The sequence below is a fragment of the Mesoplodon bidens genome (genome assembly GCF_964165515.1).
Source record: "Mesoplodon bidens genome assembly, chromosome: 14".
Classification (NCBI taxonomy): domain Eukaryota; kingdom Metazoa; phylum Chordata; class Mammalia; order Artiodactyla; family Ziphiidae; genus Mesoplodon; species Mesoplodon bidens.
Genome location: NC_138170.1, coordinates 13440235 through 13467449, shown reverse-complemented (window position 1 = coordinate 13467449; position 27215 = coordinate 13440235). Strand labels below are relative to the sequence as shown.

The following is a 27215-nucleotide window of genomic DNA, read 5'->3' as shown; positions in this document are numbered from 1 at the left end:
TGTAGAATCTCCATAAGGGACTTCGGGAGTTTCAGAAAACTCACGCTGGATCCTCTTCATCCCTTCTATAGGGTGTGTATGTGTGTGTTTGATGGGAAATGTGCTGTGGTGTGATTCTGTCATTAAACGGGAAATGTCACATTAATGAACGGGCTCCGGAATTTCTTGTGATACTGGGTCTAGCTGGCAGGATGCCTGGCAGCCTACACCTGACGGGGACCCGCTCACAGGACATAAATTCCCTCTCAGCCTAGATCTGAAATGGCAGTCACTCTGGCAAGGTGGGTGGTCTTGCAACTTGCCGCAGAAGTTACCGTTACCCGAGTTCTTCTGCCTCGGTTTCGCTGGTGGGGTTTCGGGGTTACTGTTTGTGTGTGGACTCGGCTCTCCCGCTTGACTAGGAGACAGTGGTCAGAAACGGGGTCCTAGGGTATTCGGGACGTCGGTCCCTTCAAGAGGGTAGGCTGAATATATCCAGTCCTGATTCTGGAACGTGTCACGAATCCAGCAGGAAGAGGTCACTTCTCACGGCTATGGTGGCTTCTCAGGCTGAGCCTGGGCCGTGAACTGACGGGCGCTCTGGGCTTGCCACCTCCCCATCCCATCTCAAAGCGGGTGGTAGAGGTCCTTAGGGCTCCAGGCCTGGCTTGGCTGGGGCTCCCCAGGAGAAGTGAGGCTGCCGGGCTCTGGTGGCTTCAGAGTCCGGGGAGCTCTGGACACCGAGATGAGTCAGCACAGCTCCATCGTCAGGGGGTTGGATGAGAACCTTTGGCCAGAGAGCCAGATGTGTTTCAGAAGGTTTTGCAAAAGTTTCTCTTTGAACTTACATGAAGTATCAGTGACTCTGTGATTCGCCTGAAGTATCAGTGACTCTGCAGAGCTTTCCCCTGAGCCTGCCTGGATGGGTCTGGCTGATGCATCTCTGTGGTGGCCCCGAATGGGCTAGGGTGTGGGGGCGGGGGGGTTGGAGCACAGCCATGCCCACACGTAGGCTGCCGAGGTGGGGGACAGTTCAGATCACGTGCAGAGGAGACACAGGCCACTGGGGTGGGGGTCTTAATCATCAAGCCTCTCCCTTGCAGGTGAGAGAAGAGCCTCTCACAGTTCACACCTCGCCTCCCCACCGTGCTCCCAGTGTTATTACACAGTTTAGTGTTGAAGATGCTCATATCTGTTTTTTCAAATGAGCTGCAACCTGTTTGTTCTCAGTGCTCTGGGTAAGATAAATAGAAGTGAGTCTCATCACAGTATTTCTCAATATTTGTAATCGTGAACCTTATTTGGCATCTCTTAAAAAAGAACCAATGCAAAAATGCAGTCGCTAATCATTGAAAGGACTCTAGCTTTCTAAGAAGTCTGGAATGTCGGTGGGGGGGTGAGTAGAAGAGACAGACTAGCTTATAACCTCATTTTTCAAAAACGAAACAGACTTGCTCTCCAGGTCTTAAAAACAGCCAGTTCAAAACAGCAGACTCTGAAACTCGGGATAGTGACACAGTGACCCCAGGGCCGCAGACGCCTGTCTTAAGAGTTGTTGGATTCAAAACAGTCCATTGTCTGCGGTCACACTGATGGGCCATTGTTGAATATTGGGGGTGGAAATCTCGGGAGGAAATGGGAGGGATTTTGCTTCCAAGTTACGCACTTGTCTGTCCGGGGAGGTGTCCCTTCTTGGCAAGCAGAGTCCGTCGCCGCGCTGCTTTATGGTGGATCAGAGCCTTTTAAATATTCGGTGTCTCTACTTGCTTAATACTGTTACAGTACGTTTTGTAAAGTGTTGGTCTTTTGTTGCCATAAGCCTTGCAAAGCCTGACAGGATATTTTCCCGTTTTTTCAGTTAGAGCAATAGAGGAAGTTGTCGTGTAGTTGTCATGTGCTCAGTGCACTTGAGGGCAGTGGGGAAGCATATGAGACGGAGCTGTGGAGTCTGAATCCTTGAAGCAGGAGGTGAGAGAGGCACAGGTGAGCGCAAAGCCCCGGTGCATGTTCCCTTCTCCTTTTGTGACTCGGTGGGTGTCATCGCCCCAAATGAACCCTGCCAGGGCAGGGCGACCCGCCCCTCTACCTGATGGGAGTTTTACTGCTCCCAAGTCTGGTGTATATTTGTAACTTTCTGTTTTGAAATAATTGCAGACTTTTACGCCAAAGTTGCAAGAATGGTACAAAGACCCTTCTTGTATCTGCCACACGAGTCCCCTGCTGTTAACATTCTGCCATGTTTGCTTTAACTTCCTCCCTCCTTGGACCTACCTGTGTGCAAACTATTTTCTGAACTATTCGAGAACAAGCTGCAGGCACGATACTCCTTTACTCTTAAATTCATCAGCGTGTCCTTCCTAAGAATGAGTATTCTCTTGTGCAACCGCAGAGTAATTAGCAAGATTGGGAAGTTAACAACGTGGCAGTACTGTTGTGTCATCTGTGGGTCTTATGCAGACCTCGCCAGTCGTCCCAACAGTGTGACATCGTGTCCTCCTCCGTGCATCGTATCGGGAGGCACAGGGTGTCAGTTTGTCCTATTCCTGGGACTCTGGTCAGAGGTGGTGTCCTCCACTACAAAGTCAGTACTTTTACATTTGTCATAGAAGGAAAGTGTGTATAAATGAGGAATAACTTCCCTTTCTCCCCTGTGTTTACTTCGTTTGTCAACTTTAGTTCATGGGTCCGTGTTTAGTTCAGCAGGTTATTATGTGTCCCTCTCGATACTTAATGCTCAGATTGTCACAGATTTGGCCAGTGGCAGCCCCGTGGTGCGTCTCTACCATGTCATTAGGCATGAAAGTGCTGCAGCAGCCTAGGCACACGTAGAGCATGTAGTGGGACAAAACCCAAGGGTCCAGAGAAGTGGTGGAGCTCTGGGATCCATTGCTGGACGACCTGCAACCATACGGTGTCCTGGCTCCATAGCTCCCCATGTCCAGCTCTGTGAGATTCCGGGGAGGGAGGGCGAGGGCTCTCGGGGAACACCGGGCAGCCAGGGACATCAGTGGGGAAACTGCGTCTCTCTCTGGGGCTCTCTGAAGAGGGCAAGCAGCTGGTGGGGAGCCGCGGTGCAGCGGCATCTGTGTGTGTTGCAGCAGCTGGCACCTTGATGCCTCCTCTTCCCCATGGGTGGGGGCCTCCACCGAGGCAGCCAGCTTTCCTGTTGTTTTTGATAGCCTCTGCTGGCTTCTTTCACAACTCAGAAATTGCTTGAGCGCAAGTCCAGGTCCCATCTGCTGGAGGGAGCGTCAGCAAGTGTGGGCTCCGGTCCCCTGCGGGCGTGGGATGCTGTGTGCTCACCGCAGGTTCTTGGGGATGGTGTCCAATTGGATGGGATTCTTGGCCCTGGCTGGGGTTGCAGTCTGAGGCCATGGAGAGGGTGCTAGACCCTTGAGAACGTGAAGACACGTGCTCTTGGGGTGATCAGCCCCATTCTCTAACCAGCATGCCCCGGCTCCCCCCTGCCCCCAGTACCGAGGCTGGGATCCCTCACCTTCTTGCCTCGCCATCAGCTTGTCCAGCCTAAGGCACTCTGTGCTCCAATAGGCTGCCCTTGGTTAGCTGTGGCATGGGGATGTCCCGGTGGGGGGCTGCAGTGGACAGCAGCACGTGATGCTAGGACAGGCTCTCTAGAAGGGCCAAGAAGTAGATGAAAACCCTTTCATTGTTTGATCACGAGAGACAGTGTATCTTTTGTTCACACTGCCTGCCTCCTACTTCTGTCCCGGGCGTGTGCAGGCATGAACTGACCGAACGACACAGAGGGAAGTGCAGCCCTGAACCACACAAAGTGGAGAAGAAAAGGTGGCTTGCAGACTGGTACTGAGGGAAACAGCAGTTTAATTGGTGTCAACACATTAGCATTTTCATGTAAGTTGACCCTGGAACATCAAAGGGGCTCTGGGTGCCGACCCTCCTTGGAGTCAAAAATCCACGCACTGCCATCCCTGCCTCAAGACAAAGGAATTGATAAATGACTCACCCAAGGGCAGGAAGCTGAAACTGTTTGGACAGGATCAGGACTCAAACTCTAGTCCTTTTGATTCCACATACTGTGAGCTCATATGGAACCCAACCTTTTCCCCCCACTTCGCTAACGTAAAGATCTGTAAAATGAAACAGGTACCATACTGAAAAAGCTCCGTGTGTAAGTGAACCTGCACAGTTGAAACCCGTATTGTTCAAGGGTCAGCTGTACTATATGTGAACTTGAAATCTGTATGTGTTGTCTTTCCTATCAAGTGAAATTCCCTGTGCTGTTTGATCCTCGTTTTCGGAAGGGATATTCTTCTATAGATGGTCTTCTGTAGCTAGTGGACGGGGAGAGGTCAGAATTGTAGTTTGTTGGGTAATAGCGTAAACCGTACTTACGTCCAGAGATGCATGTTCTCAGACGGCCCTCTTTTGAGGCCTTCGTTAATCCCATGTTGGAGTTGAACAAAATGAGATGCTTTCTGTTACTGTCTGAGAAATGAATAATGAAAAATCTGCATATCAAACATTAAAACCGGGCCCATCCTATCTCATGAGATGATGCCCCACATTTGTCTCACGCAGGTTGATAGAATGACAGTTTTCGTAGCACAGCCAGCCGTGGGCAGGATAAATTGATGCCTGCCATTTATTTGGGATACAGTTTTCAGGTTTAATGAGTGTCTTCCATGGAGTTGGATAAGGCAGTTGCGGTCTCAAGAGCCTTGCACACCTGTCTGACACGTGCCATATCCGTACCACACGGACAATGACGAGATGAAGAGAATGAGCCCATCACGGAGATGCCGGAGCGTGTGAGAGAGAAGAGCCTCCCTCCTGTGACATCGGCTCTGCTGTGTTTCCCCGAGACCTTCCCGGAGAGCATGGGGTGCAGATTATCTCCATGGAGACCGTGGCTGTGGAGGGCTGAACGGAGGGCTTTCCGTGACTTGTGGGGGACAAAGGGTGATCTCATAGTAAGATGCGGCTCACAGACAACGGCAGGGACCTCGGGGTCAGACTCCGTCTGTCCACCTTCAGGAGCCCCATTTTCGGTCAGCCTCTTAGGGATGTAGTGACGATTAAACCAGAGCACTTAGAGACGCATCTAGAAAATGCCGTCCATCGTCCCGTGCTACCATCCTGTCTTCTCTCACTTTGAACTGTAGTTGAGACTTTTCTCCATCGGTCTTTAAGCTTTGGATAGAGAGACCCTAGTAACTTTGTTCACCTATGTGTCTGCTAAGTACCCAGCTCGTTAAAGGAAATGTCGTGGGGGGGGGACCCCCAGGGGCGGGGGGGTGGGGACCCCGGACGTGCCACGTCTGTCTGGGTTACACAGATGTGAGCCGAGGTTGAGGCGCTGGTGTGTGTGTGAATGGCTGGGTGGGCACCAAGCTGGATGTGGCTTGTGTGCTTGCTCACACTGCCCGTGAGGGCGCCGTTGGGCTGTGGCAGGTGGGCACACCTGCATGGCGGCCTGGCCCTTGAGGCACCGCAGGCCATCAACACATAACCATTGGGAGACGCAGGTGCCTGGAGGGGGACTTCAGAGAGGTCGAGCTGGGTTTTTTTTTTAATCTCTTGAGGAGGAAATGGAGATGCACTTTGAGGCTCGGCCCTCCTGCAGACATACAGAAATAATCGGCCTATCACGTCATCCTCCGCTAGACTTCTTCCAGTTGAGCCAAAGCAGAGGGGTTTGAGCTGCGGTTAAAGTGCTTACATCTCATTAGCATTTGTCGGAGGCCGGGGCATTTTAGAACAGCGTGTTCTCGCTCTGCATCTAATAGTTTGCCTAATGGTGCCTCGTGCGGGAGTTGTAAGAGCCGTCTCTCCGGCTTCTCCGTGGTTGACGTAGTGACACACCTCGAAGGTCACGGGCCAGGGTTCTTCATTTCAGCCAGCTGGAGCCGTGGGGCCTGGGGGCCGACAAGTTACCTAGAGATATACTGCGGGGAGGGGGAGGTATTGTACTAAGAAAATCCAGTGCATGCCAGGTTAATGGGAGAAGTGAGTATTGGTCCTACCAAAAGCGGTACCAGTAATAGATTCTTTGAAATGATGCACTGAAAGTTGGAAAGCGGGATCTGTGCAGATGCAGTCTTTCTGCGACGTTTGGGGATCACATCATCACCCTAGTGGGAGAGCTCACTTCTGGTGCTTGGGGTGGAGGGGGCACCGCATCCGGCCAGGGAGCTCCGCCGGCACCCTTTCCACAGCTGTGTTGACATCAAAGCATGTTAGGCAGTGGCTATGCAAATGCCCATGTTGCCTTGGTGATAAATAGAAAGTGAATTTGGTTTTTGGGCAGCATTGCAGTAGCATGTCTGACACCTGAGAACAGCAGTGGATATGGAGCCTGCACTGGAATCTGAGCTGAGATGTCCTTTGACGGTGGTTCTCGGTCTTAAAGTGGAGAGAGACCAGGTCTTCTCAGAAAGTCTCCACATTGAGTCATCACACATGGGCCCTGTTCCTCTCTGACCTCTGTGTCACGCGCTTGTCCCTTAAAATAACGTTTAGGTTGATGCGTTGTGATTGGGTAGAGGTGGTCTTCCATCCATCAGCAGGGCCACTCTGTCCCTTGCCTCACTCCGTCACCTGTGATTATGGCAGCTCTCAGCACTGTTCTGGAAGATGCCGTGACCGCCCCTGGGGGAGCAGACACCATCCAGACAGACAGACGCTCCATCCTCTGACAAAGAGGTTCTCTCTTTGTCAGCGTCCTTCCTGGTCTCAGAGTCCAGAATTCAGTCTCCTAGAACGTGTTCCCACTTAAAAATGTATCTACCTTAAAAAAAAAAAAAGTTTAGGATGTCTTAGGCATTCAGTGTTGAAATTCTATAAGAAACAAGCTTTTGTACAAGTTTTAAAAAATTGCTCAGAGTCTCCGAGTTCTGCAGGTACACCTTGCTTTTTGGTTTGCCTCCTAGAGTTTGGTACTGAGCTCTTTTTGATAAGACGGTGAAAAATAATGTCCTTGTGTCCTTGACTGCCAGGAAACTCTTCCCTAAACTGTGGTTCTGTTGCAGCCAATCTCAGCCCTAGTTCCCAGGGTAAGTGTCTCTTTCTTAACATCTGTGATCTTCCTCAACCTTGATTTTTATTGCACTGTGCGCATCTGTGTGGTTTTGACGGAAAGCCGTCTTGAGTAATGCTGAGTGTACCTGTGGGTTGTACGTACCCAGTCACTTGGCCCAGCGATGTTTGACCCCGCCTTTGGAGCCCGGATTGGTGAGTGTGTGTTCTGCACTGAGCTGGAGTTGAGATGAACTGTCAGGGTTACTTGGTGGTTCCTGATCCGTAAGCCCCGTCTGTCAAAGGGCAGGAGAGCCACGCTGGCTTGGGGGGCCGTGAAGACTGAAAAGGCGTGTGCCAGGTTGTTCCATTTATCGGTGACGGTGGGCGATCCTTCTTGTCCCCGAGCTCAGGCTCACAGAGTCCGAAGGCCTGCTGTGTCTTGTGTACTTTCCAGAGGCTGGGCTCCTCTCCATCTGCAGGAGAGTGAAGCGGGATCAGAGCAGCCCACTGCAGGTACATTGTGGTCAACCTGGCCAGTTCCCCGGGGCAGCCTGGGCCCCAGGCCTCTTTTGCATGCCGCACACCTGCTTCCCTGGTTTGGCTGTGATTGTTGTTTTGGCATTAAAATGTAATTAAGGGCTTCCCTGGTGGCGCAGTGGTTGGGAGTCCGCCTGCCGATGCAGGGGACGCGGGTTCGTGCCCCGGTCCGGGAAGATCCCACATGCTGCGGAGCGGCTGGGCCCATGAGCCATGGCCGCTGAGCCTGCACGTCCGGAGCCTGTGCTCCGTGGCGGGAGAGGCCGCAGCGGTGAGAGCCCCACATACCACCAAAAAAAAAATGTAATTAAATTCCCTGATACTTGATTGGTGGTCTCGAGTGCAACCTGAGGCGGTCCCGGTGCTACAGCCATGGTGGTCGCCGGCGCTGGGTCCAGTCCCTGAGCCTCCTCTCCTGTCCCACCCCATGCGGAGGCCCAGCTCCTCAACATATGGGCTGCTCCCCGGTCGTGACAAGTCAGCCTGGACCCTGCTCCCCACTCCAGGGCAGACCCTCGGTACAGCGCACCCCATCTGCCGCCCAGGTGAGCCTGTGGCCTCTGGTGTGGACGTGCAGGGAACTGTTTGGGATTCCCTGCTGAATGCTCTTGACACTGTCTCCAAGGTCATATTTCACATCTTCAAAGAAAACCCAAGTCTGTCCAGGGAAACTCAGAGCTCCTGAGTCCATCGCAAGCACCTTTATGGGACGATTCTTGGATGGAACAGCCCTGGAATCTGACACTGCTTTTCATTCTGGCTTATTGTGAAAAATCAAATACTATGTTTTCCCATAAACTACGATTTTTACCAGGCCGTCTGCTCCTTCCTGCGGGCAGGGCCCTGCCTCTGCTCCTATAATTCCCTCTCCTTTGCTCCCAGCAACTCTTCTTCCTCTGACTCAGCATGGCGCTTGGCGCTGTGCCTCCCTGCCCCGGCTCTCCCGGCCCCGCCACCCGCCTCTCTGGCCGATGCTGCTTTCTCTGTCATTGTCTTTACCTCTTTTTTACCCTTGTCACAAGATCGTGTCCGTTCGCATGGCTCTGTCCCTCAGCAGAGTGTAAGCTCCATAAAGGAGATGCTGTCGTGTTGCTCTTGGGACAAGGAGGACCCTCCGCATCTTGACTGTGTTTCGCTGTAGGCTTCAGGTTTCACTGGAACGTGTGGATGGGTTTCCGTCTGCGAGGTGGGAACTTGCACTTGCCTGCCTGTGGCTCCTGACACAGGGCAGCTTTCTCTCGGGCTCTTCTCATTGATGGCGGCACTGTGGGCGCCCTGTACGGTGGGCTGCGCCGTGGGCGACTCAGGAATGCCCACGAGACTTAACTGGGTGCAGACAGGCTACGACGTCGAGGGTTGCCTGTGATGCCGGAGCCCCTCGGCCAGAGAGGAGCATGGACTGTCAGGATGGCCATAAAAGCTAGTTACCCCAAATCATCCACTTCTTGATCTAGACCACGGAGATGAAAATCCCAGTTGGATGGGATCCTGCACTTTGTACATGTGTGTGTGTAAGACATAAATTGTTTGTTCCTAGGAGTGTATTTAGTTGTTTAGTTCTTTCCCCAGATGAATCATTGTAATATAGCTTTCTAAAGTGTTTTTATGATGTAGACTAAAGCAGCATTACGCAACTCTGAGCTAAGAAGTTTTGTTTTTCACTTAAAAGGTGAAGGACCAGGAATGATGATTAAGCATGAGTGGGTATATTAGTTTGCTAGGACGGCCAGAGCACAGGACCACGGACAGGGGGCCTTAAACAGCAGAAATGTATTTCTTCACATTCCTGGAGGCCAGAAGCCTAAGATCTCATGCTGGCTGGGCCGACCACGTCTGCCCGCCATTACCATCGTCAGGCCCAGACCGTGTGCTCGGTGACTCCCGTAAGGAAGCTGACCCGTACGGCTGCAGGTGTCAGAGGGCAGCGCGTCTGCCCTGGCACCAGCTGCCCATCCTCCAGCTGTTCGTGAGGTGTGGGCCATCCACGCTGTGCCAGCAGCAGCTTCGGCGGGCTCTGCCAGCTGTTGAGGGCTTTCTGGGCTGCCAGGGCTCTTGGAATCAGTGGTAATGGCTTCCTCCATGGAATGTCGTCCAAAAGCAATCATTTGCCGGTTCAACGGCGTGTGCCGTGTTGTCACGCGTGCTGTCGAGGGGCCAGGTGTCCCCATATCCTCGCTAACCCAGATGTTGTAGCATCTTCTCATTTGTCAGGGACTGGGTGTTCCTTTTAACAGATCTTTCTTGCATTCCCCTGCCACCCTGGCATGTCTTTGCATACCCCCCCCCCATATTCTTTTCACGGAACACGAAAGCAACAATCTAAAAAACTCGGGAAGACTTCTCTCATCCTACACCTGCTGTCCTCAAGGGTGCGTGGAAGGTTTCTCCTCTCAGACGCTGCCAGTTCTGGAATATAAAATTGGCTAAGTGTCAGCAGTTGGCATCTGTCCCTACTGTGCGACCCAGTCCCCTCGTGGCGTCATTTTGACTCCATTCTCCGGTCCTGCTGAGGCCAGCAGTGACAACTGTTTGGCTTGAGATTTCCCACCTTGAAGTGGTAGTTTAGCTCAGCTCTGCATACGCTTTCTTCATTTTAGTAAGTCGTGGTTTTATTTTGAATAAGCCTCTTTCAACCTGTTAATATTAGTCTCAACTAAAATTAACCTTCCCCTAAATTATTCTCACCCAGAAGAAGCAAAGTAATTTTGAAAGTTAAATCAAAACAAAGCAATCTTGTGTGTCAAGCAGATAAAAATCGCAGACTGTGGTTACGGAGCGCCTCTACAGGAATCGCTTACATAAAGCTGATTTCCTCCAGTCTGGTTCCTGGTTCTGGAAGGAGCAAGGGACGTGCTCCGGCCTTATCACAATTCCATCCCGTACGGCGAGCCCCAGAGGGCTGTGTAAACAGTGGCAAAGAGGGAGCTCTGCTCGCAGCTCGCGTCTGTGGACAGCGATTGTGTCTGGGAAGGGGACGCCTGTCCTCAGCCTGCCCCGTGGCCAGCGGTCCCATGGATGTGTGTTGGAAAGCGCCCCCCAGCCCGCCGGAGTGAGAAGGGGGTTGGTGGAGCACTCCAGACAGAGCAGGGAGCTGGCCTGGGGTGTGGATTTCAGACCTGAACAGGGAAACCGGTCACAGCTCCTGACATGGAGGCAGATGTGCTCTGTTGCCAGCTTTGGCTGCTCTGAGTTTACACCCTGCTCTTAACCTGCGAAATGGATTAGAGCTCGAAGGTGGAAGACCCAAGGACCTCTGAGACCTTGAAATACCCTGGCCGTTGCCTTTGGAACAGTTTCTCAGCTTGTCATGATCCCGTGGTGGTCCCCGGCAAACAGGGCTTTTCTATTTTTCATCGCTCTTTGCCTGCCACTCCGGGGTACTGGAGGGGCCAGTGGTTGATGCCGCCTGTGTCGGTGACCGTGGCCGCAGCACTGGACCAACAGCGCTTACCCAGCGGAACTGCCCACCGACAGCCAGAGGCACGGTGGCGCATCAGTGCTCCACTTTATTTAGCTTCTTAGGGCAAATTACCCCGAATCACTGATTTCTCAAGTAAATGACAGCCACCCGAAACTCACCCTTGAGGGAGTCTGAAACGTATTTGAATGTTGGTAACTTGGGCAGTAGGGTGGTTACCTCGCATCCACCAGGTTCCTTCTTTCCTCTCTTCCATCTGCTTTACCTGCGCCTCTCTTCACGGGACCCCCCCCCCCAACTCCGGGACTTGGAGTGGCTTTTCTCCAGCACCTGCGCAGAGCCGGTGGGGGATACTCATTTTCCAATGGTTGCTACGTTTCCTGATCGAGGCAGCTCCGGCCAGCGATGGCGTCACCTGTGGTTTTTAGAAGGGGAAACAGTGCATCTATTTGACAGAGCCGGGGCAGTTACTGTCTGCTGAGATTTCCACTACAGATGCCAGAAAAAAAGTGTCCTCACGCTTTCTGTCTGTCTGATTGTGGCAGCCCAGATTGAATGGGGGAATACAGGGAAAAATTGCAACTCACAAATAAACGGTAAAAGCCTCCTTTATTCCAAAGAAGAATTTACAAGAGTTTACGATTTAAAAAAAAGGTGGGGGGGACAGATTCAGGGATTCACTTTGAGCTTTCCAAACATCCCTTTGGTCGCTTTAAAGAAAACCATCATTTGGTGTGCCTGCTCTTTTTTGCAGTGACGTCTCAGGGAAGAAGTGGCCCTTTAAGAGGCACCTTCATAGCTGTTCAGGTGGGATTGGTTGTTCCCTTAAATATGGGTTCCCCCGCCAAGCCCCGAAATAAGTCGGGGCTGGAAAGTAAGGAGCTTTCCTTTTGTTGTTTCAGGTCTTTCTGAATAATCACCAAGCAGCCGAAGGTCACCCGCAAATGGTTATCTTACGACTGTTACGCCACATCATCCGTCTGGTGTGGAGGATGCAGTGACAGCGGGTTCCTCGCGGAGCCGGGATGTGCAGACATTTTGCTCGTTCAGACCGACAAGCCCAGCACCTCGGTGTCTCGGTGCCCTTGCTGTGCAGCCCGAGGTCCCTCGCCTGAGGGGGCAGGCGGGGAGCCTGCCGGCGTGTCCCCGGAGGACACCGAGCTGCACGTGGACCTGACCTTGTCTTTCATCATCACCACGCGGCCGACTTTCTAACAGAAGCTTGTTGTGAATGTAAATGAGGGAGGATTCTCTTTTTAAACATTGTACAAATCATGGTTCTTTGGAGCAGGATCTTATGCAAGAATGGTGTTTACATGCCGTGTGTTGTTTTTTTTTTCCCCCACCTTTTGATAAGAACAGGTTTTTCAAAAAGGAAACGGAAACTTTTTAACCAACTCGTGAGTGATTTTTGTACTAAAATTTTAAGAACCTTTTGCCTACTCTCAGAGGATTGTGTAAACTCTGCAGTGGAAACTGAGCCAGCTGATTTATAAAGCTGCCTTAGTTTATTTTTAGAGGTCACCATACAGCATTTTTAAACAGGAGAGGTATGATGTGGCCCCTCCCTTCCCTGCCATTGCTTCTTGGACCTTTTTTTTTTTTTAAGTCATTATTATTAATACCAAAAAAGTTCTTGTGAGTGGAACTGGTAAAAGGGGGAGAGGGGTCTCTTGTCAGCCTGTATTGACGTGCCACTCCCATTTTGTAAATATCTACTCACCTCCTTAAATTCAGTTGCATCTGTGGCAAAATTTCAGACTCTTTTTGTGTTTTTCCTTACATCCTTTGGTGATGCTCCTCCAGCCTGTCGGGACACTGATGCACACATTTGGTCCAGTGTATTTTCATGGTAAAAAGTATAATTGGGTCTGAACATGAGTTAGTATCTGCCTGTATCAGACATAGGTCTGTTTGTCTGTTGGTAGCTTACTCACTGGGAGATGCTCGATGTTGGTTTTCGTTGGGTTTTGATGGGCTTGTCGTTTAGAAGTGTCCTGAAGAGGTAATGACAGTCATAACACAAGGTATGCACTGTTGGCTTTTCTGGATGCAGGCCTTCCCATATCACAGGATGGACTCTCAGCCTAAGGCCCCAGGTGGTTAACATGCCCACGTGCAGCCGAGCTCCGTCGAGGTATCCAAGCTCGAGCCCTTGTGGGAATTGGCGCAGGCTATGGGCGGGACTTGAGACAGCTGTTTCCTGGGCATCCTGGCTTTTTGTCCAGCTCAGAGTTCATCTGGCTTTTGATGGCTAACACTTGGTTCCCACTCTCTGAAATACAGACTTAGTTCTGCTCTCAGCAGTTCCATAAAAAACCCCGTTGGACACAAGTCTGAAATGGTCCCTTGGCCTTCTGACAGCTGTCTGTGTCACTTGTTCCACTTCTCTTGGGACGGCTGGATTTTGTCAGGCCCCCTGCATGCAGCCACTTCTGTTGGGGATTCCCTTCCTCCGCGCCTGCCATGATTATGGCAGAGAATGGAAGCCCACGAGTTGGTCAGTCTTTTCAAAGGCAGTTAAACTACTGGGGAGACCCAAGAAAGACAGATTAGGGAGCATTGAAAGAGGGGAGGTGGAGATCGTTCTGTGAACCCCATCACTCTTAAAGTTTTAGAAACCTCAGATCATTAAACAGCTTTTTTAAAAAAAGATACGTGATTTTTCAGATGAGTCAACAGCGCCAACAACAACTGTCGTATTTGCTTTTGGCCCGTCGAGAACCAGTGTTTTCACGTTATCAGTTGGAAAAATTGATTCACTTTTGTATCTTCATAATTTTATATAAGTATATATATATATATGTTGCATATACACTTTTTCCTTAGGTAGAGATATTTGACTCCAAATATTCTTCCTTCTAAAAGTTTTCTTTTCCCCAGATATCTTCTTGGGGTCTTGAATTGTTGTAAAGCTGTGTTGAGTCTCAGCTTGTGTCCTTGGCATGTCTTGAACCCCTCTGCAGGGTCCTCAAGTCCACGCGGTTGTTAAGGTGGTTGGTGGAATTGCAGCCGTGGGCCTGCTGGACACACACACCAAAGACGTATTTGGTTCTGGGCCGCTCCCCTCCCAGGACCTCCATACTCTATACGGGCCAGTCTCTCGGACTGGAGCACTTTATTCTGTTCCTTCAGCCCTGGTGCCCGGGGGCTGAGTGCTTGCTCGCCCACGTGCAAGTTTACCTCGGGCTCGGCGGCCTCCAGGCCCCCGGGCTGGCCGTGGAAGCAGCTGGTGAGGAAAGTAGAGATTCTATGAATTGTAGAAGTATTAAGAGGATGTTGCCCCAGGACTTAAGAGAGGTGACTAGACGTCTCTGTACTGTACGTATCTGTTTATCAAGATGCCTCCCTGCAGAAAGTATACCCACTGTGGGTGTACCTTTGACTTCTTATTTTTCCTTTCTTTGACTTTTTATAGAGAAAAAATAACTCGATCCCTTTTTGGAAACTGAATGCGGGTTTTGTGCCTTGACCACCTCGTCTCATGTGAGGTTTGTAGAAAGTGTCCTGTGACTTTTCACAGAAATGCAATAAACACACACAAAATTAACTTCATGAGTGAATCTGCAAGTTACCTGGACTCCTGTTTATGAAGAATTTTTTTTTTCTTGGTTGTGGAGAAACCAGGTGAAAATTTCTTCCGAGTTAAAAAAACAAAAACAAAAAATGTACACAGTAGACGACAGCTTTCTCCTGTTTCCCCTTCTTAATATTGTATATATTTTGACTATTTATTAGATTAGGAAGTCATATTTTACTTATCAACTGAGCCAAACGTCTGTGTGCAATTATTATGTTTCCTTTACCTTTCTTGTAAAATTTTGTACAGCATAAATGAGTAAAAAAAAAAAAAAAAAATCACTTTTTACTAAACTTTTTCAGAATTGAGGATTGTAAATATTGTAGATTCTTTTTCTGTGTAATGTGTCCTACTGTTTCATAATGCTGTAACTTGTAGAGATGTTGTATATTTATTTCCAGCTTATTTAATGTCTTAAATTCTGAAAAGTGTTGACCTCCCTGACCCCTACCCCCTGCTGTCCTGTTAATTGCTTTAACTGAGGTGGCGACTGGTTAGCTCACTGCAGGCCACGTGGTCTCCCCGGGGTGGCCCTCCAGCTTTGGTTCCTGGTATTTCTAGTCAAATGGGTTTAGATTTGTAGAGTTTGCTGTCCTCATGATGAAGTTTGTGTTTAGACACCAGCGAGAGACCATAAACCTAGCAGGCTGTCAAATTCTACTCTAGAACTTTCCAGTGACTTTCTCTTGTTCCCAAATGGCTAGCTTCTCATGGAAGCAAATGCTGTTAACTCCAGGCCGTATTTTAAAGCCAAAACATATACGTGTGTGTGTGTATGTGGCGTGGGGGGGCAAAAATTCGGGTTTTTCCATTACATCTTATGGAAAAACCCGAACGAACTTCTTTTGGGCCAACCCAATATGTGTTATTGGCAGTTGGGAAGGATTTTTTCCATTGAAAATTTATCCCTGACAATACCATGTTCAGAGAAATGGAAACGTCTTCTTCTGGAGGTGCCGTCGTGAGATTGTTGAGGGCAGGGGCCAGGCAGGATGAAGGCACAGTGGGACCAGTGGCCTCTGCTTCCAGAGAGACTTCAGGACCTCTTCACACCACTAACCCCTCACTGGCAACTGATGAGTAGTTGAGTTCCCTCCACCCGCTCTGTGGCTTCCTGTGCTTCGAGGTGCGAACTAAACTGTGTGTCTTCGGGAACTAATTGGACAGCCCCTGCCCTGAACCATTCGGTCCCTGCATTTGATCCACCTGCTTCTTCAGGGTGACGCTTTCCTTCTGCTTCTCCAAAGCCTTCGAGAGAGGTTGGGGGCCCCACTGGACTGGCTGTTAAGAAATGGAAGCTTGAAAGAGACTTCCTAGCAGTTCTGTGTCGATGGCTCTGTCATCCCTGCTGATTTAGCCTGGTGCCTGCGTGTGTCCGTCCACCCCGCACACGCGTGTGTGCAGGAATGTGACCACGCGTGTCGCTAAACCAGCTGGGGTAACTCCTGTCCTGCTCCAAACAGCATTGTGTGCAAGAAGCAGCCTCAAGCTCCCGGCTAAGTAACTTGACTACTTTTATTTGGGAATTTCAGACTTTAGAAGCTCTCTTACGTTTTATGTCCAGGTTCTGTGACCACTAGTTACTGTATCAGAACTCATCAGGTACTCATTTATAAATAGCACTGATCTGTCTGTATACTGATTCATCACTAACTTGTTTCCTAGGACCCAGCATATGTAGCATATGTATTGCAATTTCCCTGGCTTACTTGTGTTTTGCACTGATGAATTTTGACAGGGTAATTGCCACTTTACTTGTGCAATACTGCTGTAAATAACTGCAGATTTTTTTTTTAAAGAAACAATCTTTTATGTTCTTAATGAATTTTATATAAATAAAACTTTCAACTAGTTTTGGTGAGCTGTTTGATTTGTTTCACGAAATGGAGAAACAGCTGAAATCATATGGATATATACACGCCCACACTCTGCTCTTATCAGTCATAGAATGTATTACGGACACGCAGATTTCGTGAATTCTCGCTTGAAGTCAATCCTGTGTAGTATACTTAAAAGCAAACCACTCTTTAAAGTTTTGAAGTGGCTGGGGAGAGCGACTGCAAAGTTTTCTGCCCACGTAGTCAGGTATGACTCAGCACCTGGATGGGGGGTGGTACTAGGTGACAGATCTGAACTGTATTGATTAGTGATTATAGCAGATAACCCTGCCATCTCACCCCGTCTCATAACTTGAAGAAAATTCAAAGGGTGGAAGTCTGGTTTGACTCTAATAGAAAGCTGTTCTATAGCACCTGCTCAAAGCCACGAATCAACAGGTGCCTGGACGACGTGTGTGTGTGTGTGTGTGTGTGTGTGTGTGTGTGCGCGCGTGTGAGAGAGAGAGATCACTGCCATCTTACAAGGGTCCACGGAGTTTTGAGAGACCTGTGCTACGTGGTAGGTGTGAACTGGTTTAGGAATGGCAGAGAGAAATGGAAGGCTGATTTGGGGATATAGGTTATAAAATCCTAAATAAATTACGTAATTTGCCACTTTTGCTCTGAAATAAGTGCTGGGAAAGTTAAAGCCTGGGTGAGCTTTGTTTTAAACTGGTAATAGATTAATGCTTTTCATTTTAATTAGGTAAGCAATACATGTGTGTATATGTACATTTATTTCAAAGCAAGTGGTTGTTCTGGCTCATGTTTCTCATCCTGCTTCCTCAGCAAGGCAGGAGTTTGGATTTTTCCAGCCCATTTTCTGTGCTGTGTGTGTGTGTGTGTGTGTGTGTGTGTCTGTGTGTGTGTTTACTTATTCAGCAGTTTTGCTTTTCTGTAAACGCTGTACAGCCAGTATGTGGTTCTGACTTAGCGGCAGGTCATAGGTTTTTCCGTAGTGACTCCGTTCTAACCACTGCACACAGGGGTAGAAGCTCCTTGCCTGGTGTCCTGCTGTGGCTTTTCTGCATCTTCGGCGCTGCCTGATCCATTCTTCACCAGCCTGCAGGAGACGTGCTGGGTGATGGTTCAGGGTGGTGGGATTAGCAGCTTCAACAGACTCACAGGTGCTGCCAAACTGGCTGTTCTGCTTCACACGACCACCGGCTGACATCTGCCAAGCGTCGCAAGATGATACCAGCCTGGAGGGGGAAGGGGGGTGCTGTTGTCTATATTCAAATTTTCCACTTTCAAAGAGGATGCTCTTTTCAGACATTGTTGGCATCTGCTTTTTTTCTAAAGGCCTTTGCTTATTTTCAGTTGGGTTTTTTATTTTTCCTATTGATAATTAGCTCTTTGTATATTCTGGGTAAAAATCTCTTATTTCTTGGAAATACGTTTCCTCCAGTCTGTTATCTTTTTTTCTCAACATTTTATTATGGAGATTTTCAAACATACAGAAAAGTTGAAAGAATGTACAGAGAACACCCATATACCCACCACTTAGATTCTACCTTTCACGTTTTACTCTATTTCCTTGATTCTGTATCTATCCATCCATTCTTGCATCTTACCTTGTGATGCATTTCAAAGGAAATCGTAGTCATCAGCAGCCTTATCCCTAAATACTTCAACACGTATATCATTTAGAGTTCATTAATTTTTTATAAATGTTTTCTGAGATAAAATGTACAGGCAATACAACAACTCTTAAGTATGCACTTGCTAAGTTTTGACCGAGGATGAAGATGTCACCCAAACCCCTATCAAGATAAGGCTGTCTATGCGGGAAAAAAATAAAGTTAGATTCACATTATATCATTAAAAAAAAAATCCAAGTGGGTTAAAGATGAAAACAAACAGTAGCGTTACATGAAGAATATATCACAAAATATATCACTCCTGAAAGTTCCCTCATGCTCCCTCTGAGGCAGTCCCTCCCCTCTTGCCTCCAGGGGTGACCTCAGTTCTGATTTGATTTTTTTCCACCATAAATTACTTTTTAGGTAGAGTGTGAATGGGATCATGCAGTATGTGGTCTTTTGTGTCTGATTTCTCTTTTTCTCAGCACGTTAAAATCATCAGTAATTTCCTTTTTCTTGCTGAGTAGTATTCTGTTGTAGGAACAGACCACACTTTCTCTGTTGTCTTATTAATGAACACCTGAGCTCTTACAGTTTGGGCTAGGATGAATAAACCTTCTATGAATATTCTTGAACACATCTTTTTTGTGAACGTAGGTTTTATTCCACTGCGTGTCTTCCAACTGCTGTGGTGTATTTGATGTAGTTCTCACCACTTTAGAAGTCAGATTTATTAATCTTACTTAGGTTTCTGTATTTTGTATTTTAAGAGTCCTTCCCTAGGCCAAAGTTTTAAATATATTTTGTGATATAGTCTTCATGTAATGCTACAGGTGGTTTTCATCTTTAACCCGCCTGGATTTTTTTTTTTTAATGATATAATGTGAATCTAACTTTATTTTTTCCCCCATAGACAGCCAGGACTGTCCTCTTTTCTTCACGTGAAATGGCTCTTTGACATCTACCAAATTCTCCTATTATGTGGTTCTGTTTCTCAGCTCTTCTTTTTCCCAGTGATCTTTTTGTTTTCATCTACATTATGCTAATTACTGTGGTTTCGTAATATGTTTTGAATTTCTCGTCTTTATTTTTCAAGATTGTCCTGCCATTCCACATTTTGTCTTTCACGTGCATTATGGAATTAGTTTAAGCATCTTGCAAAGTTCGGTGGGTGTCTTAATTTGGGACTGCAATGACCACATTCATTTAGAGAGCGTTGTCATTTTCCCAAGACGTTTTCCAAGGCAGCCAGCTCGTATTTTCATCTATTAGGCTTCTTTTTGATGCTGTTAGTGCACTTGACTTTTCTTCCCATACATACATCCTGCACCTTTCTTGTGAGCTTTTCTCTAGGGGGAGGGATGGGGATCAGCCAGCATCCAGCCCACCCACTCCCCCTTTCTTACTGCCACCACAGTTGCTCTTTGTGTGCCTGCCCCCCACCCTTGCCTTCCACCTTTGAAACTCCTTGCCCCCAGGACAGCCGCCGGCAGCCGTGGCCTAAGCTGAGCCAATCCAGCACTCTTCCCCGGCACTTTGAACCTGGAGCAAGCGAGGCAAGAAAGGGCTGACGGGGGCTTCCCTGGTGGCGCAGTAGTTGAGAGTCCGCCTGCTGATGCAGAGGACACGGGTTCGTGCCCCAGTCCGGGAAGATCCCACGTGCCGCGGAGCGGCTGGGCCCGTGAGCCATGGCCGCTGAGCCTGCACGTCTGGAGCCTGTGCTCCGCAACGGGAGAGGCCACGGCAGTGAGAGGCCCGCGGACCGCAAAAAAAAAAAAAAAAAAGAAGGGGCTGATGGGAATGCAGCATCCTTGTAGCTGGGTACACAGGGAGGCACATGTGCATTCCCTGGCCGTGGTGCCTGCTGCCGGCGTGCCTGTGCCTGGTCTCCACACTTCCTGTTTGTTCCTTGAGCGCAGGGCCCCTCCCATAAGTTCCCTCTGTGCTAAGTCAGATGCTGTGGCTGGCAGCCTGAAGTGCTGATTCATTCCTACCTGTCAGGAAAGGCTGAGTCAAGGGCTGTTAGGAGGCCCCCCATAAACAGTACGAATTCAGAAGGGGTGAGGTGATAGGTTGAGGTAGGTTGAGCGAGACCAGAATGGGGCTGTGAGGGGCTGTGAGGAGAAGGGAAATGACAAGGCAAAAGGATGTTATCTCATTGTCTCACTTCTACCACGGGGCCTCCTTTGCCTGAAACCTCTCTTTCCTGAGGCAAGCCCTAAGTCCTTAGGAGAATTTAGTACCAAGAAGAAGATACAGTAGAAGGCCCTTGTGTCTGGCATGTCATCCCGTATATGACATATGCATTTCCAAAAGGGATTCGGGAAGGTGAAATTATCCTAGCTGCTCAGCTTTGTCTCCTTAAAGCAGATTTTGGGAGACTTAGCTCTGTAGTAACCCCTCAATCTACTGACTAAACAAGATCAAACTTGGGGAACCATTCTCACAATACACCCTAAAGGTGCCATGGTCCGTTGTAGGCTTTCTGGCCCGGAAGGACATCTTCACGTAACGCTTGTACCACCTCATTACATTTTTAGTCCTCTAGGTGGTCATCTGTCTAAACAATTGATTCAATCCAAGTATGTGTATTAAGATCCTACCATCTCCCAGGTGCAGATAAAAATATAAACGTGCTTAAACCTCAGACATGCTACTACTGCTCAGGGTCTCAAGGCCAGTAAGCGGAGAGACCACAGTAGAATTCTGTACTGGAATCGCAGAGGGAGCTGTTTCCGGAGCTTGGAGAGCGAGAGCCCTGCAGCTCCCCTGGGTGTCTCGCCCAACCCCCATCCGGCTCCCAGAGCCCCACACCCTAACCCCCATCACCTACTGTGACAACTAACCCTTGGGTACCTGGTATGTGTGAGGTCCTGTTTGCAGCACCCCATCATCTCAGAACAAACAAACAGCCCTTTAAAGAAACTGCCGTTATGACCCCAGGTGCCGAGATAGGGAAACTGAGTCACGGGGCATTTAATCTGCTTGCCAAGGGTCACCGAGCTCGTGGGTCGCAGAGCTGGGGTGTGAAGCCGGGCAGTGTGGCTCTGCCAGCGCACATACGTCCGCCTGTTCCTCCGTCCCCCTCTCAGGTCCCAGCGGAGCAGGTGTGGGAGGCTGAGGCCAGGCAGGGTCTGCCTTGGAGGAGATGCCCATGAGGCTGCCGGCCTCAGAAGAGTTCCGGGCATTCTGGGGACTCACGCCATTGTGGCCTGTTCCAAATCCACCTTGTAGGGGAGGGAGGGGGTGGGCACTCCAGACCCCAGGCTTTGCTTGCGTCTCTGGCCTCCAGGGCATTTCAGCTTGACCAATGGCTCGCCTCCCTCTGGAGGCCCAGGTCCCGCATTTCTTGCCTCAGACCTCCTGCAACTCTTGGTGACCTTGCCTGAGGGCCTGCTGCTGATGTGTGGGTTGTCCCAAGGGTGCTGGGTATGGCCTGAGCCTGCTGACTGCTGCCAGTTGCCCTGTAAGGCGTGGCCTCGGTCTGGGGGAAGCGGTGGCCCCCTCATTCTTTGCCCACTGTCCCACTCATGCCACCACCGGGGTGGAGCAGCTCCCAGACATTTGTTCACACGTAAGGCCATGTTAGTGGCGGCATCCTGGTGCCAGGGTGATGGAGCAAAGGGGTCACAGAACCCCCAAGGGTGGTCTCTCCACTAGAACGTAGAGTGAGTGACATAGGTCCAGGACGGCCTGGCGTGCATCCGTTGGGAACAGGATCCACTCTCCCCCGTTCGCCCTGGCACCGTCGCCCCCAGACCTGGCGCAGGAAGATGTTCCCCAGAGCTCCCCCGGCCCGCAGCAGCCTGCCATGCGATGCCCCCGCTCCAGGTCTGCAGTGCCCAGAGCCCCTGCACGGTCAGATCTCCTCTACCTCTTACATCTCACTGGCCTGCTCACTGTTCCATTTGTTTTTCTGCTCATTGTTTGTTTGTTTGTTTCTAAGACTTTTTCTCAATGTGGACCATTTTTAAAGTCTTTATTGAATTTTTGACAATATTGCTTCTGTTTTACGTTTTGAGTTTTTGGCTGCGAGGCATATGGGATCTTAACTCCCCAACCAGGGACCGAACCCGCACCCACTGCATTGGAAGGCGAAGTCCTAACCACTGGACTGCCAGGGAAGTCCCCTCTTCTCTCTTTTCAAAAAAAAAATTCATATGGAGGTACAAATACGTACAGTCAAGTGCACAGTTTTCTCGACAAACTTTGACTCATGTCTATAGCTGAGGATTCATCTCCCCAGTGAGGATGCAGAAACCGACCAATTTAAAGGGACAGCAGTTCAGTCCTGCTGCCCAAGGCCCAGGCTCACTCCTGCCCTGTCCTCTTGCTCCGGGGGCCCTGGGCCAGGAGCCATCTCTGCAGAGGCATGAGGAGAGGCTGGGGTTCTGGCTGGGGTCTCCCAAGGGCATCCAGCGGCCTCTTAAGGCCCCTCTAACAGGAAAGGAGAACTTGTGGCTCTGTCAGTAACTCTTCCCCCCGTTATTCAACTGTGACCTTCATGTCAATATGTGTCACTTATTTGTGCTGAGAAGCCTGACACAGAAAGCCCTGGATGTGGAAGATCTGGCTTTTTTTTTTTTTCCTATACATTTATTTATTTTTGGCTGCGTTGGGTCTTCCTTGCTGTGCCCAGGCTTCCTCTAGTTGGGTAGAGGCGGGGCTACTCTTCGCGGTGCGTGGCCTCTAGGCACGCGGGCTCAGTAGTTGTGGCATGTGGGCTCAGTAGTTGTGGCTCGTGGTCTCTAGAGTGCAGGCTCAGTAGTTGTGGCGCACGGGCTTAGTTGCTCTGCAGCTTGTGGGATCTTCAAACCTGCGTCCCCTGCATTGACAGGCGGATTCTTAACCACTGCACCACCAGGGAAGTCCCCTGGCTCATTTTCTTAAAAAGTAAATCCTTTCTGTTACCTTGACACCTGGACCATTGGAAGAGGAAAACCAGGCGCCAAAGCTTTCTCAGTCATTGGATAGCATTCTGAAAAGCTATCTGGGGAACAAACATTTTTCCTTCTTCTGTCAGCATCTAGGAAATCTCTATCCCATTTAAGTGTAGGTTAAAGGATTTTATTGTCTTTAACTCAGATAGTCTGGAAAAATCTTACCTTCATTCCTTCACGTATTCATTTGACCAACAAGTGTTTATTGAACGTCTATTATGTACGAGACACGATTGATTCCAAGTGTTCAGGACTCAGCAGGAACCAGGCTGCTGAGACCCCTGCCCTCCTGGGGCTTACATTCAGTGGGGCTGAGGGGCGTAAGACAAACAGGTGGACAAGATGAGCAGACAGTGAAAGGTGCAGGAAATAAACAAGGCCAAGTGGAGGGGAGCAGGTCTGGTGGTGCAGTGGGTCTCGTGGTGCAGAGGGTCTGGTGGTGCAGCTAAAGCAAGGAAGGCCTTTCCTCTGAGCCCTCAGGATGAGCCAGGAGCAGCCAGCCAAGAGCTGGGAGAAGAGACCAGACAGAGGGACCAGAGCCTCGGAAAGGAGGCTGGGAACAAGCACCTTAGGGAACAGCTGGGGGCTGGGCTGCAGGGCCAAGTGGACCACATCCTAGAGACGGGCTCCCTTTAAATTCACAGGGCAGTGGAGGCCTTTTGTTACAGAACCAACATAATCCAATCTGAATTATTTGAGAAAGATTCCTCTGAATTCCAGACTAAGGGAGATTGAAGGGACATGATGGCTGACTGTCATGTGTGATCAGGGGTTTTCCTTTTGCCATAAAGGACACGATTGGGACAAATGGTAAAATCTGAATCAAATATGTAGGTTAGATAATAGTATTGCATCAAGGTTAATGTCCTGATTTTGACCATTGAACCACAGTCATTTAAGAGAATGTCCTTATTCTTAGGAGACACACACTGAAGTATTCAAGGGTGAGGGGCGTTGCCTGTCTGCAGTTTAGTCTTCAACATTCAGAGAAACATATCATAGGCATACATGTGGGTTATATCTTGGGGGCGTGGGAGAAGGATGAAGCAAATGTGGCAAAATGTCAGCATTTGGGGAATCTGGGTGGGGACTGAAAGGAAATTGTTTACACTATTTTGCAACCTTTCTGTAAGTCAAAATGAATTTTTATTTTATGTCAAAATAAAAAGTGAAAAATTTAAGACCCCTCTGGCTGCACCTGGATGGTGGTAGTGAACAGAAGTGTAGGCGCAGGGGACGGTCAGGGGTCCTCCCAGGAGGCCTGGGACCTGGTCCTGGACCTGAATGGAGGGAGAGATGCTCAAGGCGAGAGGAGACAGGTCCTCCCAATGAGGAGAGAGAGAGGACAGGATCCTAACTGCGGACTTTGGCCAGAGCGATTGGTGAGAAGAGAAACTGGGTGGAGGAGGAAGAGGCTGGGGAGGGCTGGGAGCGGAGGGCTCGTGGAGAGTTCTGTTCTTTTGGGCTGCCAACTCAGCTCAGGGCTGATCCAGAAACTGTTATGAGCTCGTTTTAAAAGGAAAATGTTGGGTTTTGGGAAAGAAATCCCAGCCAGATGGACGGTAAACCATTGGCTGCTTGAAGAAAGGCTACAGCGTAAATATTTAGGCATTTACTTTTTTTTTTTTTTTTTTTTTTTTTTTGCAGTACGCAGGCCTCTCACTGCTGTGGCCTCTCCCGTTGCGGAGCACAGGCTCCGGACGCACAGGCTCAGCGGCCACGGCTCACGGGCCCAGCCGCTCCGTGGCATGTGGGATCTTCCCGGACCGGGGCACGAACCCGCGTCCCCTGCATCGGCAGGCGGACTCTCAACCACTGCGCCACCAGGGAAGCCCTAAGCATTTACTTTAATGAAACACTTTTTGCAAAACACGAAGGGAGGGAATGGAGTCTTTAATCATGAGAGATCGAGGACGATCCATGCCACCCTTCCAACCCATATGGAACATCTACTGAATATGGGCCGGATGCTGCATGGGAAGGGGGGTGGGGAGTCCTCAACCTTGGAGGACATTAGACTCCCCCAGGGGATTTTTACAAAATACCCACCTCTTCAAAACTCCAGTGGGATTCCAGTGCGGTATTTTTTTTTTAAAGCTCCCTATCCGTGATCCAGCGTGGCAGGGTTTGGGAGCTTACTCAGGACTCCCATGGGTGACTTCAGAAACCCTGGGGCCGGCAGCAGCATCCCTGGGCGAGTGCATCACCCGGGGAGAATGCTCTGAAGGACACCACTCAGTAAGGTGCTTTCTGTTTGTTTCCGTTTCTCTTGTGGTTGCAAAATGTTCAATCCTCATTTCTGTCTCCCTCTGTCAGTTTGCCCTGGCACGGACATCCACGTGTCCTGCCAAATTCAGGGGGAGTGGGAGGACAGAGTGGGCTGGAGGGCCCAGGGCCAAGGCCACGGCCTGTTGTAGGTGAGGCCGCCGTAGTCTGTGTGCCTGGGGAGAGCCCCATCCATCATCAGGTAGGACAGAGCCTCCTAATGACAACGCCACAGGGCTCGGCCAGGTCAGAGACGTGGGACGGGGCCGCCGACTGGGCTCCGCAGGGGCAGAGGTGGGATGGAATCGGCATGCAGAGCGGGTAATGAACGAAGGTGTGAATGGCAGTGAGCTTGACCCCAGCTCTCTGCAGCTCGGTGGGCGTGGCTTGTGAGGGCATCTTGGAATTGTGCGGAAGTATCATGGTCCCATGAGAAGCAAAGGCAGGAGGACACACAGCATACCCTGAGAGCGTGTGCTTAGGTATGAGGTCTGAGTACTTAGAGGGGAAACATGGCCACCTGTGCTGGGGAAGACATCACAGCCCACGCTGCCACCAGTTGGAATAGGGGCTCTTCAAAGAGATGTCAGCTTGGACTTGCTCAGTGCTGTGCAAGGATGCTGTGTCAGCTGTTCCAGAAACTGCCCCGGCCGAGCCTCCACGGGCTCAGCCTTGGCCCTTCCAAGTCCCTCCCTGGGCTCCACTCCTCATCCCCAGGGGCTTCAGGCTCCCAGTCACCGAGCTCTGGGGCCGACTTTCTGTTGGCTTGCAGGTAAATGCCCTCATCCCCGCCAGGGGATTTTAATAACTACATTGCAATTGTGTCTCTCTGGCCTTTGAACTGTAAGGGTCAAGGCAGACCCCTGGTCCAGCATGGTCCCTGGCACCTGGTGCGCACTCAACACATGACCGTGGGATGGGCAGGTGGCAGTTAAATGTCTGATTAGGATTCGTGGCAAATCCTCTTTTCCCAAAGCCTGAGTTTGTTCTTGGCCGCAGAGCACAATTTACACTTTTTGCCACTTAAAAAACGAGTAGTGAGAACACTGGGCCGATTCAGATTGCAAACTTCTTTCTTAAGAGGCAAGTCCAGGCTTTGGCCAAATGGTTCTCCTTTTAGGGCCCCCTTTTGCTTCGTGGTGGTCCCTTCCTCCTTCCACACCCCACCTGCTCAGGCTTCGGGGCCACTAGGTTTCTCTAAACCCCTTCCTTTAAAAGCTGCTGCCAGAGCCATGGTGCTGGCAGGGTTCTGACAGATCACGTCCCCTGGAGGACAAATGACTGATACTGGCTTGATGAAGGTAGCCTCTTGCAACTCTGGTGACACGTGCATTTGGGAAAATTAAGTTGCTGTCTAAACTCAGTGGCTATAGTATGAAACAGAAGTCTTCACTGGTCCTAAGAAAATGACACTTTGATTGAACTAAATCCCAACAGTCTGGGCTGTTTCCTGGACCACCCCAGGCTCACTCCTGCATCACAGGCTTGCTCTCCCCTCTTTCTAAAGTGCTCAGATATGCACAGGCTTGGCTTTTTTAAGTTTCTGCTCAAAGGTCACCTGCCTGGCCTTCCCTGCCACCCCCCATTCAATCCCACCTTCAGTTTCATCCTCTGGGCAGTAAGGCTTTGCACACACTCTCGGAGCCCCAGCTTGAGTGTGTGTTAGAACTTGGGGCACTGGAGCTTGGAGGGGCCGTGGGACAAGAGGGAGGGACCTGGGTCCTCATCTCTGGGGGTCTGGGGATTGGCAAGGCTGTCTGCTCTGTGAGAAGTAGGGTTGTGGGGACCCCATCCCTTGCTTCCCCAGCATCACACATAGTAGGTGTGGAATGACGTCGTTCTCACTTTAGCCAAAGAGTGTGGCAGCCCGAGCACCCTGACAAGTTAACAGAGCCCTCAACTGGGTGGAAAGAGGAGAGGCTCCCCATCTCCCTCCGGACCCCTGACAGCCTCCCTTTGTGGGGCCCGGTCATGTGTGGTCTTTTATTATGCATAGATGGGGAACATCAAGGCAGAAGTTTCTTAAAACTTCCTTCC

At 50.0% G+C, this 27215-nt stretch overlaps 1 protein-coding gene across 10 annotated transcripts in view; it reads left to right on the top strand.

The window, feature by feature from the left end:
• The window catches only part of BCL2L11 (BCL2 like 11), a 46331-nt gene extending 29965 nt beyond the window's left edge, over window positions 1-16366 (top strand). For 4 of the 10 annotated variants that reach the window (XM_081253865.1, XM_081253858.1, XM_081253861.1 and 1 more), the window contains one exon: window positions 11836-16366. In XM_081253865.1, the coding sequence (XP_081109991.1) occupies window positions 11836-11934 (99 nt within the window). In that variant the 3' untranslated portion in view covers window positions 11935-16366. Of the gene's footprint in view, window positions 117-1837; window positions 1963-6890; window positions 9087-11835 lie in introns of those variants that run through there. The other 6 variants (XR_014017416.1, XR_014017417.1, XR_014017418.1 and 3 more) reach the window with 6 other exon arrangements.
• The last annotated feature ends 10849 nt before the right edge of the window (window positions 16367-27215 follow it).